This window comes from Balaenoptera acutorostrata, chromosome 9 (assembly GCF_949987535.1).
Source record: "Balaenoptera acutorostrata chromosome 9, mBalAcu1.1, whole genome shotgun sequence".
NCBI lineage: Eukaryota > Metazoa > Chordata > Mammalia > Artiodactyla > Balaenopteridae > Balaenoptera > Balaenoptera acutorostrata.
Window position 1 is genome coordinate 13,966,518 of NC_080072.1, and position 17,636 is coordinate 13,984,153.

Below are 17,636 nucleotides of genomic sequence, written 5' to 3' on the forward strand. Positions count from 1 at the left end.
GAGCAGCTGCCACATTTCGGCCCAGAGCAGGCTTGAAGGATTGGTTAAGTGTGGTGTTGTTGTCTTTGTTGTTGTTACTATTATTATTTGCACTCTTTGAGAGAGGAAGTGACAAGGCGTTATACCTGAGTAAGAGCATGTAGTCACCACCATTTCACGCCACTGTCCATTGTCATGTTTGGAGTCTTTTGAATACTACTTAGTTTTTAAATTCTCTTTCCCTGCTTTTTAATCGTATAATTACTATGTTCTAGGATTTCATTTGTCCACAAATTTAAACCTAGATGTTTTAGAAAGTACATAACTGGTTGAAGTTTCTGTTTATGTTATGTTGATTCAAAACCTAAATGTAAGGGAGGGCGATCCGTTTTGGATGCTCAGTCTTTCACCTGCTCCAATAGAATTTGTTTCTTCAGAACTAAAATTGCTTCTCAGGGAACTTTCCAGGAAGAAAGTTTTGACAAAGATTTACTGAGCTCTTGAGAGAATGTTTCATAAATGTTGACTTCAGCAGCTAACCTTTTATTCTATTTCAGGCTTGCTGGTGGATGCCCTCCCTACTCCCCAGTGTATTCTTCTTGGATAGATTGCTGGTGCATGCTACAAAAAGAGGTACTTCTCTCTCATTCTCTCTCTCCCTCCCGCTTTCCCTCCCTCCCTCCCTCCCTCTCCCCTCCTCGTATTTTATTTTGTTTTGTTTTTGTTTGTTTTCTTAAATGTCTCTGGAATCCCAGGTTAATTCTTGTAGGTTATCCTTTAGTTACCAATTAATGTACCCTTTTTAGTGTTCCATGTGTCACTCTGGCATAGTAATAAAATGTGCTGTTTGGAAATCAGGAGAGGTAGTGAAGAATTAAGAATTCCTAGATGTGATCTGGGAGCCATTTGAGTGATCACATTCAAATTGCAAATAAGGTCTGGGTAGACAGTTATCCTGGTTGTTAAAATGATGCCCTTGATTTCAGATTATTTTTTCCAACTTCACCTTTTTGTAACTTTTCAGAATCTCCTAATATATTCAGGTGTTTTCCTACAGTATTTAGAGAAGCTGAGAAATAAAAAGTTATTTATTTATGACATTATTTGTCACAGTGTTGTTGAAAGGGCTGATCTCTTACTTCCAGAGTCATGTTAGTGGATGATTTTGTCCGGACTCCAATTTATTGTTTGTTATTGCTGTGAGGTGTAGGTCATCTCCAACCAAAAATTCTTGATGAATCTAGGCAGAGCTTTATTAGGAACCAAAATGATAAATGGCTGTGGGCTAAATTTAACATGGAATCACTAAAATGGCCATCAGTTGAAAGCTGTTTTTGAATGGGAAGCACTTTTTAAAGGATTGTAGAAGAAATTGTATGAGGAAACTCTTTGTTGCATTATATTATAGCACTGGTGACACATACGAGAAAGGCCTTTGTTCACAGGGCTCAGGCTTCCCAGCCTGAACTCTGAATGCAGAGGCCTAAGTGCTGCTGGGGGGGCTTTTGCTCAGCATGCCCAACAAGCCCTTCTGTGAACCCAGGCCAGGACACTTGGATGGTTGCCAGACAGACCTAACATGAACATTCTGGGTTTCATTCTGAGTTTTACATTCTCGGTTGGACAATCTCCTTTTGTGGTCCCCATTTAAAAGGAAAGGTGGCCCTTCTTTCCCCACTTCCTAACCAGCCCCCTGCTATAGGAAGAAAGCAACTAGAAAATTATTAGGGTATCAGACACCTTACCTAGGGAACGGTTAGTCCTTTAAATGCTTAAGACAACAGCAAATCTTAATTGAGCACTTACTGTATATGAGGCATTATGCGAAGAGTTTTTCATGTATCAGCTCACGTAACCCTCAGAACAGCCGTGTGAGGATAGGTACCGTTCTTTATCATCCCACCTCACATATGAAGAAACGGGGACTTTGAACGGTTAAATAATACCAATTATGTAACCCAAGGTCACACAGCCAGTGTTTGGGAGCGCAGGATCTACATGCAGGTTGTCTAACTTCAGAGTCTACTCATTTAAACTCACAACATTACTACTTTAATTATAAGATTTTATAAGTACTCCTTAGAGATCTACCATTCCATTCAAAACAAATAAAAGCTGGCACAGGGACTTCCCTGGCGGTCCAGTGGTTAAGACTCCACACTTCCACTGCAGGGGGCGCAGGTTCAATCCCTGGTCAGGGACCTAAGATCCCACGTGCCACACGGTCAAAAAAACAAACAAACAAACAAAAGCTGGGACTTAACTGCGTGATAGGACTGTTCTCAACACTTTATATGAATTGACTCATTTGATAATCCAGTTAGCTAGCAAGTGGCAGAGCCAGAATCCAAACTGGGAATTCTGTCTAAATAGATAAGAAATACTTGCCTTTATCCGTGTGTCAGAATTGTAGTTAGTTCCACAAACGCTCAGCTTAAGTCAGAGAACACACATTGCTGCTCTGTGGTGATAGTCCCGGTTTCATCCTGGTCATTTTAGTCATGTTTCTCAGAAATATGTCCAGTTGTCTCTGCTGATTTGGACTGGCTGACCTCATTTTCACACTAGACTTTATTTGTATTTATCATTTTTTTTTTTCCAGGGAAATATGAGCCGAGGAAATAGCTTGTTTTTCCGGAAGGTCCCCTTTGGGAAGACTTATTGTTGTGACCTGAGAATGTTAATTTGAAGATGTGGGGCAGGGACAGTGACATTTCTATAGTCCCAGATGCACAGAATTATGGGAGAGAATGTTGATTTCTATACAGTGTGGCACGCTTTTTTAATAATCATTTAATCTTGGGAAAATGGAGGTGTTTGGTGTCTGCCTTTTTCTGTTCTTTTTTCCAGCACAACATAATTTACCACTGATATTCCCCCTTTAGTTATTCTGAAACATTTTTACTCCAGATTATTTTACTTAAAGAAGGAAGTTGCTTTTACCTAAAGGTACAGGCAGGTTGTCATGCAGCTTGAGTCTTAGTTTAAGGCTTTGTAAAATGAAGAGTACAATCCTGTGAAGAAAGAGAAATAATTCTGTGAAACTTACAAAAATTAATAAGGCAAATGATATGGGAGGTTATAAGTTACCTTTTCTTTAGTAGACCTTAAAAACTCAGCAGCATCCACCAGAATCTGTCTCCCAGTATATTCTTCTAAGCACATTTAATTAACCCTGTCTCTCATACTTCAAAGAAAGGACAATACACTGCTAATCTACCCTAGAAAATCTCTGCATGAGGCATCCATGCCTTCAGTCTGTTACTGCAAAGCAATAAATTGTGTTGCCAACAACAACAAAAAAAGGACAATTAGAGTAAGCAAGATTTGGAAAGGAAGCATAATGGCTTTTTTTTTCCAAAAGAAATTCTTATCATCATATAAAATATGAAAAGCAAATACTGCGGCATTAGTCCCCTTCTCTAAGAGCTAAGTCTTTGCCAATCCCTAAATTACATCATTATACAGTTCTAATTGTATATAATCTTTTGTGCTGCTGTTTTTTATTTTGTTTGCTTTTTGTTGTTGCAGAAGGTGAGTAGTTTGTTTTTCATTCCTAATGACACACTTGGAAGGTGTACTTGTAACTTCACGTCTGGTAATGCAGACGTAAGTCCACAAGATTCTTAGGATATTGACCACCTCGCATGTCATACCCTCAGTTAGGCATGGTAGCATTCATACGAGGGGGAAAAGATCATTTTAGAAGGGAATAAATTCCCACTCAAGCATAAAGATCTTATTTACTCAGGTCTTTTAAAAGCAGGTTAAAATGCTCTAAAATGAGAAAGCATTTGGTTTCACTTACTTAAATCCACTGGGTTGTTGCCAAATGAATAAGCACTGAATTTGCTGTTTCTCAGAAGAATTTGCTACTTCCCTATCAAAGCTGCAGCACCCACAATATTAGAGTGGGCGTACAGGGTCTCCTTCCTCCCCTGGGGTTTAGGAATGTAGCCTGAAGCTCCTGAGTAGCTTACCTTGAAATGTCTTTGATGTCTCTTTGTCTCCAAAAGGAATGTAAATTTTATATTCTATTCAATATTATCTGCATTTGTTTTAATATAAAAATGTTTTGCATTACCTACTTTTTTTCCCAAAAAAAATCTTCAAGTAAAGATGATCTAGGAAAACGTGCCATGTTTATTATCCTGTGGCTTCTGTTCTCATACACGCTACGCCTGCCGAGTTGAGACGCTTGTCTGACTGTGAGAACCAGTCTACCACCAGCGGGCGCCAAGGCTTTGGTTTTGCCTGCAAAAGTCGGGCTGTGGAAAAATTTCACCAGGGCCTGGCATTATTCAGAGTACTTGCTGATCAATCTAACTGCATCCAAGCTGTAAGTCCAATAAGAGTACTATACCCGTGGTCCTCCATAAAATTTTATACGCCGTTAACATACTCAGAGTCTGAAATTTATTCAGGGGCTAGTAAATGCAGGTAGGTAGGTACTCTTAAGATACACATGCAGGAAATACTGAACTGACTCATATATGTAAATCATGTAAACCTAGATAAGGATTATCTAGTAAGCTGCACTTGTGAAACTGGGCAAGTGGTTTGCTTTGGCAGTACTGAGCTAAGTTGCCAGGAAATATTCCCTCTGGGGACTCTGCTGGTCATTGAAGCTTGACTGAAGAAAAGAATGTGGGGTTCCCTGGAACTTTGGGGTGCTTGTAAAAGTACCAGGGTATACAAGCCACCTTAGGACGAAAGAAACTGTAAACATAGTCCTATATCCCAGCTAAACATACCCTAGCTTTGCTATGATTTCCTACTTTAGAAGTGTCCTCCTTTCCCTCTCCCCATTGAAATTTTTCTTATATGGTAAAATTCAGTTCACGTGCCATCTCTTTGTGAAGTCTCTCTTAGTCCTCCCAACCAGATGAGATCTTTGCCTTCAGACTTCTCCCCTAAGTCTCGTAATTATACTGCAAACTAAACTGACAAAACAGAAACCACATCCAACACCAAGTTCAAGGCTTACACAGCAGTGGCATTACTTCTCTCTGATCTGAAAATCTGTGAAAAAAATTATATTTGGCCCTTTAAAACAGGCCCACCGGGGCTTCCCTGGTGGCGCAGTGGTTGAGAATCTGCCTGCTAATGCAGGGGACACGGGTTCGAGCCCTGGTCTGGGAAGATCCCACATGCCGCGGAGCAGCTAGGCCTGTGAGCCACAACTACTGAGCCTGCGCGTCTGGAGCCTGTGCTCCGCAACAAGAGAGGCCACAATAGTGAGAGGCCCATGCACCGCGATGAAGATTGGTCCCCGCTTGCCACAACTAGAGAAAGCCCTCGCACAGAAACGAAGACCCAACACAGCCCAAAAAAATTAAATAAATTAATTAATTAAAAAAAAAAAAACAGGCCCACCAAAACAGCCTCACTGGGCTTTGTAGGAAAACTAGCCGGTGAAGTAGCAGTGCATGAAGTCGGGTCAGTTTAAGGTACTATGGCAGGTAAGGGGAAGCAAGAAGAGAGAACAGTAGGGAGTAATGACTGCCAAGCCTGTTGTATAAGCTTTAGTTCTCATACTCTTTGGTAGAGTAGGTATACCCACTTTAGAAATAAAGAAAATGAGACTCAGATTAAGTAACTCATTCAAAATTATACAGCCAGTAAGTTTTAGAGGAGAGTTCAAACCTGAGTCTCTCAAATTCCAAGGCATGTTTACTGCTTCATAGAAGCAATGAAATGCTGAGAATAAAGTAGCCAGTGAACCAAACGATAAGTGATCCATCTGAGGACAAAGGCCCTGCATTTTAGTCAGATCAGTGAACCAAAGAACAAGCCTCCCACAGAATAGAGTAGAATGGTCTTCATTCAGGAAAGATACACTTTTTGCCTCTGCAGAATGATAAATAGGTGAAGCAACTGAAAATAGAGATGATCACCATTACTTTTGTATACTATTATGATTTATGCAGATGGAAAGCTAAGTTACTGTACGGGAAGGATTTTTTCCTAGGAGTACCATCAGTCCAATGTATTGGAACTCCTACTACATTTGAAGGTTAACATTTTTTGAAAGTGATTTACATGTCAGCTCCTCAATGGATTCTTTTTTTGGGGGCCTGCCCCGCGGCTTGTGGGACCTTAGTTCCCCAACCAGGGATTGAACCTGAACGGTCAGCAGTGAAAGCATAACCACTGGACCACCTGGAAATTCCCTCAATGGATTCTTCTAGAACATCCTTGCATATTGGATGGGTTCATTCAGGCTGCTGCCCTAAGTACCATAGTAATTTGTATCTGGAGATTTTTTTGTTTTGGGGGGGGTTTGGTTTTTTTGGCCATGCCATGTGGCTTGCAGGATCTTAGTTCTCTGACTAGGGATCAAACCCGTGCCCCCTGCAGTGGAAGTGCGAAGTCCTAACCACTGGACTGCCAGGGAAGTCCCATGGAGTTTTGTTTGTTTTTAAATACAAAGTTGGGTGTTTTATCTCCCATGGAGAGATTTTTTTAGGCTTATTTTTTTTTTTTAATATTTATTTATTTATTTATTTATGGCTGTGTTGGGTCTTCGTTTCTGTGCGAGGGCTTTCTCTAGTTGTGGCAAGCAGGGGCCACTCTTCATCGCGGTGCGCGGGCCTCTCACTATCGTGGCCTCTCTTGTTGCGGAGCACAGGCTCCAGATGCGCAGGCTCAGTAATTGTGGCTCACGGGCCTATTTGCTCCGTGGCATGTGGGATCCTCCCAGACCAGGGCTCGAACCCGTGTCCCCTGCATTGGCAGGCGGATTCTCAACCACTGCGCCACCAGGGAAGCCCTAGGCTTATTTAAGGATGTCACATTTTATGTTTTCCACCTCCATTGATCCCTCGTCTTATCTTTTCAGACTTGAGAGAATTAGTATCTTGAACTCTGATTTTTGTCCTAGAGGGAAAGTTGCAAATGAAAGGTTCTTTTGCCACCAACCAAAAAAAACCCCACAAAAACAACCTTTTTTTCAGGAGAATATCTTAGAGGGTAACAGCAATCAATTTTCTAAAGCAACTAAAAGTGTTTCCCCTCCAACCAGTTTTGTCCATATGAGTCAGCTTCCTCATCTGTTTGCTGCCTCCCCAGGCTGTCTTGGGAGGCAAGTCTTCCACACACACTGCCATAATTCCACGGCCGTGAGATGAAATGTTGAAAAGCCCGTTTGCCTCGCTCTCGTAAGTGGATTCCTCTGCAGTCGGGGCCCCGAATCTGTCTGGGACCAATTAGCCAGATTTTGTATTAAAACCACAGTTGTTCCAGAACCCATTTACTGCCATCCTGAAAAAGAATGTTTTCAAATAGATTCAGATTAGTACCACACCAAAATATGGCTGGAGAACAGTGCTTTGGAGCGTGTCAAGGAAAAGGGGGAGAAACAAAAATGTGACCTGGAGGAGGTATTGAAGACTCGCCAACTTCCCAAGAGGGAGAGCAAATAATGATACAAACCCTGCCCCCTCCCAAACCCAAGGTGACACCATGGGTGAGAGAACCTTTTCTAGCACCAGTTTTTGCCTCACTAAGGCAGCCAGAAGAATGGACTGTTCCCTGGTAATGCCACATTTCCATGGAAAAATCTATTAGGCTTTGCAGTTTATTTCCAAACTGAGTAGCCTGAGGAGCCAGAGGTGAGATAAGGACAAGAAACAGAAGTGCGCCTAGTCGCTTTCTATCCCGTCTGCACACCTGCCCTCCTGGCATCCCAGAGACTGGTGAGAGTGTCCTTTGGCTGGAAACAAAAAAGGAGGGTGAAAGTGGAAACAACAGAGCCGTACCTCACTTCAGACTGCTCACCTCCTCCTGGAATTCAGCATTTCATGCCCTTCCTCCCCTGAGGGGCCCACATTTAGAGTTTATAAATACAACCCTCAGTTACTGAGTGCAAAGCCCTGGGTTGTGGGCAGTGGAGGATGTAATAAATCTGCGTCCTCCATGGCATTACTGGGCGCTGAGGAAGGGACGCAGTCTGGCGAGAACATAAAAACTAAGAATGTTGGGAGGATTAAATGGAACCACGTGTAAGAAAGCAAAGCCTGGTACACTGAAAGGGTTCTCACTGAGTCTCCCAAACACTTGCCGTGATGGGTGTTGGACAGGCAGGATGTGCCGGAAGTTGAAAGCAAGCTCCCCTGGGATCCACAAGAGGAAAAGCTGACATCCAGTTAGGGGAACTCAGGGAAGACTTCATGAAGGAGTAGCACTTGAGCTGGTTTTCTAAGGACAGGATACTGGGAGGCAGGATGGTGGAATGGGAACAATTTCCAGCCCTGTCACTTAGCAGCCGTGCGACCTTGGACTAGTTATTTGATCGTATTAAGCCTCAGGCTCCTCATCTCTAAAGTGAGGATAATACTTCTCTTATTGGGGCATTAAATTGAGTACAGTGTCACAGTAAATATTTGGAATGTGGTAGCTGTTATGGTTATTTAGGAATTAGAAGGTAAGGGGATACTTTATAAATATAGATAATATGGGCAAAGTCATGGAACTAGTAAAGGCCAAGGGTTGAGGGAAAGTGGAATTGCATCTCTAATGACAGTCCTAACATTTCTTCAGAGCTGTATTTCTGCCATATAATGAGCACCTGGAACAATACCTAACACATAGTTCTCAGTAAATGTTTGTTCAGGATCCTCAAATTCAGTTACATCGCAACCCTCCTCCCCAAGCCTGCAGTGGTGCTTGCATTCTCAAATTTTATTAAACACTTCATGATCACCCTGTTTCCCAAGCTAAAACCCTGGAGATGACTGAATCCTCTCTACCCTTCGCTATTCTAAGAAGTCACTGCTAGATTCTCAGAAATGCCTCTTGAATTTGTCATCCTCCCTCCGTCCCCAATGCCTTGGTGCATCATCTCTGCTCAGCTGTTGCAGCAGGCTTCTATCTTGTCTTCCTGCCACCAGCGCAAGACAGTAGGCAGTAGATAAAGCTGGAGCTACTGTATGGTATGATCTGGTTATGGAGGATGGCTACAACTTCTCTCTGCCTATACAAGCTTCCTACAGGGGATAAAATACTTTCTGACCTAAGTTTCTTAAGACTTCTTGCTGTAGCATCCTTAAATCCATGCACCCTAAGCCTACGTCATGCAGTCCCAACGCTCCTCCTCCAGCCTCCTCTGCTGTGCATATTTGTACCTCATTAGCAGCTGCTCTTTGTGCTTGTTATCTTCCGCTGGAGCCTGGTGCAGAAGGAGCCAAGCTGAGAGACAAGGATATTTATAAATAGAAAGTGGGTGTAAAGTTCTGCAGTTGCAAATGTTTTTTAAAAGGCTAATTCCATCTCTCCTCCATTTGAGCTTAGAAATTCCTGTCCACCTCCTCATCTTCCATCTTTTCCCAAAAGTTCTTACCCTCTCCTTGGTCCTGGCCATGATAAACCTGGAAACCATGGTGGTTAAAAAGAGATGTCACCTGGAAAGTAATGCATCTATAGACAACTGTACAGAGTGAAAGCTATTGAGATAACATAAATGTACTTACCACCTAATAATAGAATATTTTTTGGTGGCCTCCTACACGACCTGGCCATATATCCATTAGCTCCAACCCATAAAACAGCCATATAAACAAAATATAATCCCATTTTTTTGATAGAAAAGTGAAGTTCAGAAGGGTTAACTGATTTGCCCAAGACTGATAAATGACAGAGCCAGGATTCAGAGCTGGGTCTGCAAGTCTGGGGAATTTCCAATATGTCATGCACACATACTGAGTTATGTTTTTTCTACATAAAAATAGGGGAACAGATTTAAACGAAGTAAAAATGCAACTTGATGAGAGAATTTGTGATTTTATAACAATGGAAGGGTCAATTTGTACATCATGGTTGCATACTCAGAAACCCAACAAACTGGCTTAATTAAGAAAAGGAATTTATTGGCTCAAGCAACAGAAATGGTCAGTTGTTAATCTGGTGGTTCAAACAAAGGCATCAGGACTCCCACTTGCCCCATCCCTTGAGCCCACCTCTGCCTGGTTTCCCTCAGACAGGCTCACTCCACTTGGTGACAAGATGACAAATGGCATCTTCACTCACATGGCTTTTTAGAGCTTGTAATTTCAGAGAATGAGTAAATGTCTCTCAAGGAAGTTCCAGCAAGAATCCCCTGGAGGACTCTGGCTTGAAACACATCCATCTGTAAACCATTCCATTCGGTGTGTCTGGGGAATGGAGTACTCTACTGGCCAGACCTGAGTCAGGTCCAGCCTGAAGGTGTCAGGATCCAGGGTCAGCTCCACTGGAACCATATACAGTTGGCCCTCCCTATCTGCAGATTCAACCAAACAGATTCAAGGGTCTACTCTACTTGGGGCTGCAGGGGCATGGCTCATCAAAGGAAGGTTCACCAGGCATAGACATATACTGCAGCATGTCCAAAAGAAACAGCTCGACCAGAAAGGGAAAGAAAGCAGCACAGTCCGCCAAGAACATAACCTGTGGAAACCGTGAACCTGAGATGAGCACAGGGGTTGATGGGTACTGAAACCTATGCACAATCACCCCATCAACCACATAATATCCCCATTTTGTAAGTGAGAAAAATGGAAGCTCAGACATTTAAACAGCTTGCCGGGAAGGGGCAGAGCTAGAATTCAGACCTGGATGTGCTTGACTCCGAATCCTGTGTGCTTTCTGCTCTCCGCTGCGGCGCACTGCCAGCTCCGGGGGGGAGCTTTTGGGTGAAACTGACAGGTGAGCGCTTGGAAGCCACGGCCCCGCGGGAGTTCACTTCCACCTGCCCAGCCGAGCTCTGAGGGTGGGATGGCCCCAGGCTGGGGGACTGCCCCCACCCTGCCCTGGCAGCCACAGTCCCACACAGCTGCGAGCTGAGCAGCTGGGCAGGTCGTCACATGCATCAGCGACCGGTTCCTCTCTCAGTTGACAGACACGACTGCCAGGGAGCAGCTCCCCCGACCTTAGCTCTGACCGTGGGAAAGAACTGCCTGGAGCTGTCAGTGGCACAGAAACCACAGGGCAAAGTCGAATCAAGAAGGAAGGGCAGGGCTTCCCTGGTGGCGCAGTGGTTGAGAGTCTGCATGCTAGTGCGGGGGACGCGGGTTCGAGCCCTGGTCTGGGAGGATCCCGCGTGCCGCGGAGCAGCTGGGCCCGTGAGCCACAACTGCTGAGCCTGCGCGTCTGGAGCCTGTGCCCCGCGGCGGGAGGGGCCGCAATAGTGAAAGGCCCGCGCACCGCGATGAAGAGCGGTCCCCACACCGCGATGAGGAGTGGCCCCCACTTGCCGCAACTAGAGAAAAAGCCCTCGCACGAACCGAAGACCCAACACAGCCAAAAATAAATAAATAAATAAATAAAGTAGCTATAAAGGGTGGGGAGAAAATTTAAAAAAAAAAAAAAAAAAAAAAAAAAAGAAGGAAGGGCATGTTGGCCATGGAATGAGTGGGTGAGCGAATAAATAAATAGTCCTAGAAAAATAACTTGAAGAGATTAGAGTTACTATCTCACGTTTAGAGATTTAGATGGGAATGCGGCACATGAGACAGGAGGCTCTGAAATAGGAAATGAGGAGAGCCCATTTGCAGAAAATCCTTGGACAGGAAAAGGGGGAGAGCTGAAGAAACCAGCGTGGCTGTACGGAGAGCTCCCTGACAGGCTCACAAAAGAAAAGGCAGGTATGAGAGAAGAAGGTTGAAGTCCTTGATAAAATGAGACTCGGAAAAAGTGCAGACAGTAAAAGACGTTGGTTATGTTCAGAGCAAGAGTAATAAAGATAGGATAGGGTTCCACTTGGGGAAAAGGTGTCAGGTTAGCAGTTGTCGGAAAGCAGAATACTCAACCCCGATTCTCCTCACTCTCCATCGAAGAAAAGCATTTCTAAACTGGAATGAGTCAAGCAAAACTTCAGATAGAGGAAATTGAAACTCCAAAGGGAGAGAAGAGAAGTAAACCTAAGCACCCAGCCATTTAAAAGGAGGTGCAAATCCCAAGGTGTTAAACCTTTGCAGAGAAGATCCTGGAACCCTTGCCAATATAGCTGATAAAGCTGTGGACAAAAGGAAAGGGGCCCCAATGCCCGATGGCTGCAAATGTCCCGGTGTTAGAAAAGAGGAAGAGGTAGATTCTGGAAACTCTAGGTGGGTATACTTCAGGTGAATTCCCAAATTTATTCTAGAATATCATTAAACTGTGGGTTTGAGAACACCTAGAAAAAGAATTGGTACCTTCACTAAAAACAAGATAGAGTAAATAATAATGTCAACAATAATATAGTTTGTTATTATTTATTTGGAAGGTCATTAGGAAAATTTCCTTGGACATAGCGTACCCCGTTTCCAGTTAGACATCAGGTGCCTCCCAACTGAGGAGACAGCCAGGAAAACAGTGACCTCCACGATTGCCCAGTCGGGTGGATTTCTAGCCCATTTAACCACTGTGCCCCTCCCCCCAAGTTGGTTATTCAGTTGATGTAAATCCGGGGAGAAGTCTTAAATGTCATGCTTCTAGATTCTGTATTTGGTCAGCTCAGTAGTTAACCGTGTCTGCCACGCTCACAGTGCAGGTGGCACCACTATTGGAAGGGAAAGCTAATATTTGGATGTCAGAATCAAGATTCTAAAATATCTTGAAACAGTGGGCTGAAACCCACAGGATGAATTTAAAAGAAGTGGAAAGACCTGCATTTATACGTATTTTAAAACATGAGCTGCACCAGTACAGGATGAAGGAAGTTTGGCTTGACGGTGCTTGTGAAAAAGGCTGAGGGCTTTCAGCCGACCTCAGGTTGAATAGAAGCCAGCAGGAGCCAAGCAGCTGCTCAAAAAGATAAATAAATTTATTTATTTATTTATTTTATTTTTTGGCTGTGTTGGGTCTTTGTTGCTGCGTGCGGGCTTTCTCTAGTTGCGGTGAGCAGGCTTCTCATTGCGGTGGCTTCTCTTGTTGCGGAGCACAGTCTCTAGGGCGCGCGGGCTTCAGTAGTTGTGGCTCACGGGCTATAGAGCACAGGCTCAGTAGTTGTGGCACATGGGTGTAGTTGCTCCATGGCATGTGGGACCTTCCCGGACCAGGGCTCGAACCAGTGTTCCCTACATTGGCAGGCGGATTCTTAACCACTGCACCACCGGGGAAGTCCCTCCCTGCCTTTTTTAATTTTAGGTACAAAAGGGTAAAACAGTGGAAAGTATGTCTTTCTCCCATAACCATTCCTCTTCCCAGGAGGCAACTGCTGTTAATGGTTTCTAGAAGATTCTCTCAGAGGTATTCTATGCACATAAAAGCAAATGCATACTTTTTTTAAAAAATAGAATGGTAGCATACTGTACACCTTGTATTTTTTGGAATCAATATTTATTTCATATTTCATGAACCTGTTTGATTCATTACTTAAATTTCAAAGATGTGGACCCAGTGCATACTCCGAAATGGTCTTAAGGACCTCTCTTGCCTAATAAAGTATTACTATTTACATTAGAATTACAAAAATAATTATTTTACTAACTAACAGTATAGATATAACTCTTACAGCATGGTGCCCTGAACTTAAAGCAATTCTCAAGTAGTTTTGAATATAAAATGTATAACATTTGGGGGCTTCCCTGGTGGCGCAGTGGTTGAGAATCTGCCTGCCAATGCAGGGGACACGGGTTTGAGCCCTGGTCTGGGAAGATCCCACATGCCGCGGAGCAACTGAGCCTGTGAGCCACAACTACTGAGCCTGCGCATCTGGAGCCTGTGCTCTGCAACAAGAGAGGCCGCGACAGTGAGAGGCCCGCGCACCGTGATGAAGAGTGGCCCCCGCTCGCCACAACTAGAGAAAGCCCTCGCACAGAAACGAAGACCCAACACAGCCAAATAAATAAATAAATAAATAAATAAAATTAAAAAAAAAAAAAAAAACTTGAAAAAAAAAAAATGTATAACATTTAACAAATTTTCCAATATGTTGTAATGGATTGGTCCCAAACGCCTCTTCTTGTTTAAGTGTAAACTCAAGGGAACTCTTTCAAGAAAGCATCAATGGGAAAATGGAACTCTGGATTAAAAAAATAAATGTTAGGAAATTTAAGAGTCAGAGGAAGGGAACTTCCCTGGTGGTCCAGTGGTTAAGAATCCGCCTTCCAATGCAGGGGACAAGAGTTCGATCCCTGGTCGGGAACTAAGATCCCACATGCTGCGGGGCAACTAAGCCCCCAGGCCACAACTACTGAGCCTGTGCCTTCTGGAGCCCACGTGCCACAACTACAGAGAAGCCCGTGCGCCGCAACAAAGAGCCTGCGCACCGCAACGAAAGATCCCATGTGCCGCAACTAAGACCTGACATAGCCAAAAATAAATAAATAAATGAATGAATGAATAAATAAAAGAGTCAGAGGAGGAAAGAGGTCATCTTATTGGGAAAGCAAAGGAGGTAAACTTATTTCCGTCCATGAAACTTTCTTTTCTCCATTTATAAGAAGCTATGACTTTGAGGGCCAAGTACAGTTGGAGTGGACTTATGGAAAAAGAAGCCTGATGAGTAGTCTGTATGGAAGTTTAGATCTTTCACTACAGTGGCAAAATAAATTTTTCAAAGAATACATATGAGGATTACAGAGCAGAAGACTTAACCAACATTCTTTCAACAAATATTTATGGAGGTCATGTTCTAGAGTGGATAGCTAAAAAATATGTTAGAATGATAAATGCCATAATAAATAGAAAATGGCAAGTTGTTTGCTTTATTTTTTTTTTTTTAGGGGAGATGGGGGACTAGGACTGGGTCATAGCCAGTTGTTAGGAGATATCCTCTCATATGGTGATATTCAAGCTAACACATAAAGGCGGTAAAAGACTCTCATGTAGAAAGCCAAGAGTTGAATAATAATGTATTAGACAGGGGAGTGAATTGTGAGGGGGAATAGAAAAGGTACATTTAGAATGAACCTGCTATAATCAATGATTTGAGGGGTGCATAAAACATCTTTGAGAGGCTTCAGATGGCCACAGCTTGGCTGGGCTTTATTTCGGCTACATACCAATTCCCTCAAAACAAATGTACACCTTGTATTTTTTTCACTTAACAGTAAATCTTAGAGATTATTTCATATCAGTATATAAAATGACTGCTCATTCTTCTATAAAGGGTAGGTAGTATTCTATGTATCAGAATTTATTGGATGGGTCCTCTACTGCTATTACAAACAATGCTGCAATGAATAACATGTCATTTCAGACATGTGGGCATGTGTCTGAAGAACAGCTTTTCAGGAAGTGGAATCATGGAGTTGAAGGGCATGCACATTATAAAACTTGGTAGATATTGTCCAGTTGTCCAACGGTACCAGTTGACCCTCCCACTAACAGGGTGTGAATGTTTCTACACCTCCTCACCAATAGAGTGTGTTATAAATCTATAGATCTTTGATAACCTGAGAGGTAAAAAAAAATGATGGCATCTTACTGTAATTGTCTTATTCTAACAGTTATTTGTATTTTATTTTTTATTAACTGCTTATATTCCTTACCCACTTTTCTACTCAGTTGTCTTTTTCTTAGAGCGCTTTGTGATATGAATTACAAATATATTTTCCAGTTTGTAGTTTGTCTTTTGACTTTGTTTCTGGCAGTTTTGCCATGTTAATATGTTTTTCTTTTAAGCTGTAGTAAAAAGTATCCACCAATTTTTTTTAATGAATTCTGGATTTTATGTCATACTTCAAACTTCTTTACTCTGAAATTTTTGTTAATATCACTTGATTTCTTTTAGTACTTTTTTGGTTTCATTCTTACATTTAAATATGTGATCCATTTGGAATTTGTTTTGGTATCAGGTATGATGTATGGATCCAACTTAAAGTTTTCTAGATGGCTACCTAGTTGTTGCCATACAGTTTATTAAATCATGTATCTTTTCTCCTCTAATTTAAGCTCCCACTTTTATAATATTCTAATTCCAATATGTATTTAGATACATTTGAAAGAAATTAAAGTTTTTATTGATATTTCAAATTACTTTTCAAATGAAAGGAATAAGTATTCATTGTAGAAAGTTTAGGAAATAGAAAACATTTTACAGAGAAAATAAATATCATCCCTGAACCTACCATAAATAACAATATTTTGGTGTTTTTCCAGTCTTTTCCTGCATTTTGGTGTTTATCCAATCTTTTCCTGCATAATTATATTCTCTACCTAATTGATGACACTATGTAAGTCCCCCCCCAGTTTTCCATCCCCCAAATCTAGTGTGATCTAAATGCCCAAAGTGGAACCAGTCGTCATCTGACCCAGACTGAACATTCTTCCTTCCCCGTCCCCGCCAGATCCCAGTGCAAGAGGTGGAGTAAACACCTTCTGACTCTTGCAGTTCCTTCACTCCCCCCTCTCATTCTAGTCACCAAGTCCTCTGTATTTTCCCTCCAGAGACTCACAGGCCCTAGATTATGAAGTCCTCTCAATATGCATCCGAAGAAACCAAGACCCAGATAGGGGAAATAACTTGTAAAAGTTGGAGTGCTTTTAACTGCAAGAAACAGAGGACTCCAAATGGCTCCACCATCTTCCATAGTGAGAGGTCCATAGGTAGGGTCTGGAGTTACCTGTTACCTCCTCTGCCAACATGGGTCAAGGAGGTCCAGCAACGGTAGCTCAGGTAATGAGCCTGGGTTTGGGGAGAAACTCAGTAACTATACTGCATCTTGAGTCCAGTTTTGACACGTTCTGTTTCCCCCAGTATTCCAACTATCTATTGCTGCAGTAACCCAAAAGTTTCTGGTTTAAAACGACAACAATCATTTCTGTCCCTAGTGGGTCTGGACATACACTGGGTTCAGCCAGGAGTCCTTCGTTCAGTTGCAGTCAGACAGTGACCGGGCCCAGAGTCATCTGGAAGGCTTCCTCGCTCATACCGCAAACAGTGGATGCTGGAACCTCAGCTGCGGTCAGGGCCAGCTTCACAGGATGCAACTTGTGCAGCTACACAAGCTCCCACACTTAGAAGGGCTCTATGCGTGGTTTAATGCTGTTGTCACCCTCTAAATTCTTAATTTTTGAACAAGGGGCCCTACCTTTTCATTTTGCACTGGACCTTGAAAATTAGATAACTGGTCCTGACTGGGGCTGTCGGCCACAACATCTGCACGTGGCCTTTCCATGTGGCCTGGGCTTTCTCACGTCATGATGGCTGGATTCCAAGTGTGAGTTTCAAGAGAGAGAGCGCCAGGCAGAAGCAGCATCACCTTTTACGCCCAACCTAGGTCTTCCTCTCAGAGGGGAGTGGCATGGTCCCGGTGTAAGAAGAGCAGGGTGGGATGGGAGATGCTATCACAGCTGTCTTTGGAAAATGCAATTTGCCACATCTGGTCAGGAGCAGGCCACCTCCGCATTTCTGGCCTCAACCTCCCCATCTGCAGAAGGGACCTGGGGGTTCCCTTCTGGGAAAAGGGCCAACAGAGGGGAACTTGTCACAGCCACTCCCAACTGCCCCCATTCTGCGTTGTTTACCAGGTGCTCAGAGGGATTGGGACCAGGGGCAGTGGGGCCAGGAGGCCAGCCCAGGGGCTCTAAATGTCTACTGCCCTGGAAAGCTGAAACCTCGAAGGAAGGCAGGGACTCAGCGCCCTGACATCTGCTTCTCCTGCCGGCATCTCTGCTTGGCTGACGATTCCTCCTCTTTCATTTCTCCCTGGGGCTTGTTGTTGTCTTTCTTATTAGCTTCCCTTCAACTCCCA

The 17,636-nt window shown here is 43.2% G+C and overlaps 1 protein-coding gene across 3 annotated transcripts in view; it reads left to right on the forward strand.

Annotated features, from left to right (window-relative positions):
• Positions 1-17,636, forward strand: part of LOC103003876 (mitochondrial carrier homolog 2) — a 44,607-nt gene that overhangs the window by 19,179 nt on the left and 7,792 nt on the right. For 2 of the 3 annotated variants that reach the window (XM_057552283.1, XM_057552284.1), the window contains exon 12: positions 537-612. In XM_057552283.1, the coding sequence (XP_057408266.1) occupies positions 537-612 (76 nt within the window). Of the gene's footprint in view, positions 1-536; positions 613-2,581; positions 2,792-17,636 lie in introns of those variants that run through there. The other variant, XM_007181231.2, reaches the window with a different exon arrangement.